This window comes from Cryptotermes secundus, unplaced genomic scaffold (assembly GCF_002891405.2).
Source record: "Cryptotermes secundus unplaced genomic scaffold, Csec_1.0 scaffold516, whole genome shotgun sequence".
In the NCBI taxonomy this organism is placed as follows: Eukaryota; Metazoa; Arthropoda; class Insecta; order Blattodea; family Kalotermitidae; genus Cryptotermes; species Cryptotermes secundus.
The window spans coordinates 930,330-932,211 of NW_019745084.1; the positions used below are offsets into that span (position 1 = coordinate 930,330).

The 1,882-nt window shown below is 40.5% G+C and overlaps 1 protein-coding gene across 2 annotated transcripts in view; it reads left to right on the forward strand.

Annotated features, from left to right (window-relative positions):
* Nucleotides 1-472: 472 nt before the first annotated feature.
* The window catches only part of LOC111874899 (retinol dehydrogenase 14), a 15,655-nt gene continuing 14,245 nt past the window's right edge, over nucleotides 473-1,882 (forward strand). For both annotated transcript variants that reach the window (XM_023870760.2, XM_023870762.2), the window contains exon 1: nucleotides 473-613. In XM_023870760.2, coding sequence (XP_023726528.1) covers nucleotides 499-613 — 115 coding nt within the window. In that variant the 5' untranslated portion in view covers nucleotides 473-498. The remainder of the gene's footprint in view (nucleotides 614-1,882) is intronic.

The following is a 1,882-nucleotide window of genomic DNA, read 5'->3' on the forward strand; positions in this document are numbered from 1 at the left end:
AGATAAGAGAATAAACAACGGTGTTATGCAACCCGTTTCTAGGTAACATATCCGTAAACACGTTCCCGCGCAACGAAAACGCACGAAACAATAGAATTACCGTCGGAAACTGGGTTTCCTACTCGGTTAATAAATTCCGGTTCAGCCATTCAGAAGTTGATAGGAGGGGCTATTTTTTTATTTTTTCAAAATAACGACAGTAAGCTAACAAAGTATTAGATAGATGTTATTCCTGAACACTGGGTTTGCTCTGCCCATCACCATAGCAGCAACAATTCGTATGGAAGGACGCGACAGGCTTTGCCAGCCCGCTCAGTAACAGTCAGCTTCTGTAGCTCAAGTTGCTCAAGTTTCCCTCCTACGCCGTGCGTTATTGGATTCGAAGGAAGTTGTATGTCTTCTTGCCAGACATAAAGAATGTAAACTGATCGATAGCAGCACGCAGGTATATGTACGTTAGGTCCCTGTAATTTCGGGGCATTTTAGTGTCTGTTCACGATGGTTTGCTGTCCCATGTACACGGGTGAGGCACGTCTTGACGGGAAGACCGCAATCGTCACTGGGTCCAACACTGGGATCGGTAGATGTACCGTCCTGGATTTTGTGATGAGAGGTGAGACCGAAAAATAAAAAGAATTGTGGAATTAAGGTTCTCTGAGCTTCAAATGTAAGTTGCATAAAAGACGGCGTTCCCAGCAGAACTGACAAAAGCTGCTCTCCTGTTGCAGTGAAACTTAAATATTACACTTTTGAAAGGAGCGTTTAAAATAAATTTGATATCGAGGAAATTGTAAAATAAGGACCCAACGTAAAGAAATGTTTCGTTGCTTTATATCGTAATTTTGGCGATTTTTTTTTAAATATAGGTGTTTCAACATAATATCAAATGCAGTAACTTACATGACATGTTACTTCTTTAACCAGTCGAACGCTTGCATTTATTCCTTTGTTTGTCGACCCATCAGTCTGTGTGACTCCGTCATGTGAGGATCACAAGATTTCGTATGCAGACTTGTGCCCGCTTTATCGAAAGAAAGGGCCCGGAAACTTGAGCGATCTTGCACCATGTGTGTCCGTACGCCTTCCGAAATAGAACAAACGTGAAATCGGCTTAATTTCCATCGATGAAATGAAGTGAAAAGTCGGAGAAAACTGAAGTCCAAATACAGTAATCCGGAGAGATTTTTGGGGGGGGGGGATCATCCGGATTAGTGAAGCAAAAAGGTAGCCCTAAAAGACAAGAAAAAAAAAGTAAAATTCAATGATATAAATAGTGCTGATGAAAATAAATTAAAACTTTCACTCTAGAACTTTTATTTAAAAACTTTAAAGAGGCAGTACATTTAAGTTTTGAGGTTTTCACGGCGATGACTATGAAGAAAGTCGTCTTCTGGGATCTGGCGCCAAGTATTCTTGGTTTTAACCGACGTTTCGGAGGAACATATCGCCTCCATCTTCAGGGCAGTAAAATTGCGTGCGAACACAGAGAGCAGTAGCTGCATTAAAACCAATAATACACGGCGCCAGACCCCAGAAGACGACTTTCTTCAGGCAGTACATTTATTCACCTATAGAAGACTCAGAAGTTGTACTTGTTTTCGAATGTAATACTCCTTTGAAGAAACTTTCTCAAGTTCTGCCTGAATAGGCCTTCCTAAATGCCATGTGTCTTTGAAAGCATATACTCAGCTGTGAGCAGCATCTTTTAATTTTTCAGATTTCGATCCTGATTAACTGTAATCAGATGAGAGTTTATTGTACACGTAAAACGAGATTAAAATTTAACGCATTTCTTACGGGTATTTAGCTGGAACCAACGGAATAGCGCCTTTTTAATATACACAATTTTGCAATCCCACACTACTGGGAAATACCCATCTAG